This window comes from Mandrillus leucophaeus, unplaced genomic scaffold, assembly GCF_000951045.1.
Source record: "Mandrillus leucophaeus isolate KB7577 unplaced genomic scaffold, Mleu.le_1.0 Scaffold1, whole genome shotgun sequence".
Taxonomy (NCBI): Eukaryota; Metazoa; Chordata; class Mammalia; order Primates; family Cercopithecidae; genus Mandrillus; species Mandrillus leucophaeus.
The window spans coordinates 7,839,496-7,840,247 of NW_012098097.1; the positions used below are offsets into that span (position 1 = coordinate 7,839,496).

At 64.0% G+C, this 752-nt stretch overlaps 2 protein-coding genes across 3 annotated transcripts in view; one reads left to right on the top strand and one right to left on the bottom strand.

Annotated features, from left to right (window-relative positions):
- Positions 1–752, bottom strand: part of USH1G (Usher syndrome 1G (autosomal recessive)) — an 11,713-nt gene extending 10,961 nt beyond the window's left edge. The window contains exon 1 of one of the 2 annotated variants that reach the window (XM_011975797.1): positions 478–752. Coding sequence is in view for 1 of the 2 variants with exons in the window: in XM_011975728.1 (XP_011831118.1) it covers positions 478–641 (164 nt within the window). In the remaining variant the exon portion in view is untranslated. The remainder of the gene's footprint in view (positions 1–477) is intronic. The other variant, XM_011975728.1, reaches the window with a different exon arrangement.
- OTOP2 (otopetrin 2) overlaps positions 640–752 on the top strand; it is a 22,507-nt gene continuing 22,394 nt past the window's right edge. Inside the window, exon 1 of the mRNA XM_012002635.1 lies at positions 640–703. Within this exon, the coding sequence (XP_011858025.1) occupies positions 640–703 (64 nt within the window). The remainder of the gene's footprint in view (positions 704–752) is intronic.

The following is a 752-nucleotide window of genomic DNA, read 5'->3' on the forward strand; positions in this document are numbered from 1 at the left end:
GCTGTGTGACACCAGCCTGCCAGGGAAGGTGGGTGCTGGCTGGGAAAGCCCTTTGGATCCAAGGCTGCGGAGTGGGCAGTGAAGACCCCACCCTTTCTAGCCCCCACTGCTGGCCCCTCCAGACTTCCCAGCCTTCTCTCCGAGTCTCATTAAGCCCCTCACTCTTACTTTCAGGGGGACCCCAGCCAGGGGATCTCTCCCACCTTCCCCTCACTCTGCAGCAACCCCCCATAATCAGGAACCCCCAAATCCCGGTTTCTCCCCTTCCTAGCCCCAGATCGAGGTCACAAGTGTTACAAGTGTCAGATGCTTCTGCTTGGGTCCCCCTCCACGTGTGTCTCTCCCACAAACGCCAGGGTCTAAGGGTCCACCTGTCTGCAGGGGAAGGAGGCAGCTCAGAGGAGGGGTGGACGATGGATCCCAGGGAGTCTGGGGTGGTCTCAGGGGTCTCAAGGGCGCTGGGTGGGGAGTACTCACCCGCGGCTCACAATGAGGCGCAGCGACTCCAGGTTGCCGTGGTAGGCAGCCCAGAGAGTTGGGGTCATACCATCCTCGTCGGGGGCATTCAGCTCCTTCCGGGTGGCCTCCTTGAGGAGCTCCAGGTAGCCATCCCGGGCTGCCCGGTGGTACTGGTCGTTCATGGCGCCCGAAGTGGACGGAGTGGGCGGGGGACACGGAGAAAGGCCCCCCGCAGGGGAGGGCGGTGGGGTTAGGGCTGAGGCATGAGGTTGGGGGAGGGGGCCGGGCAGGGG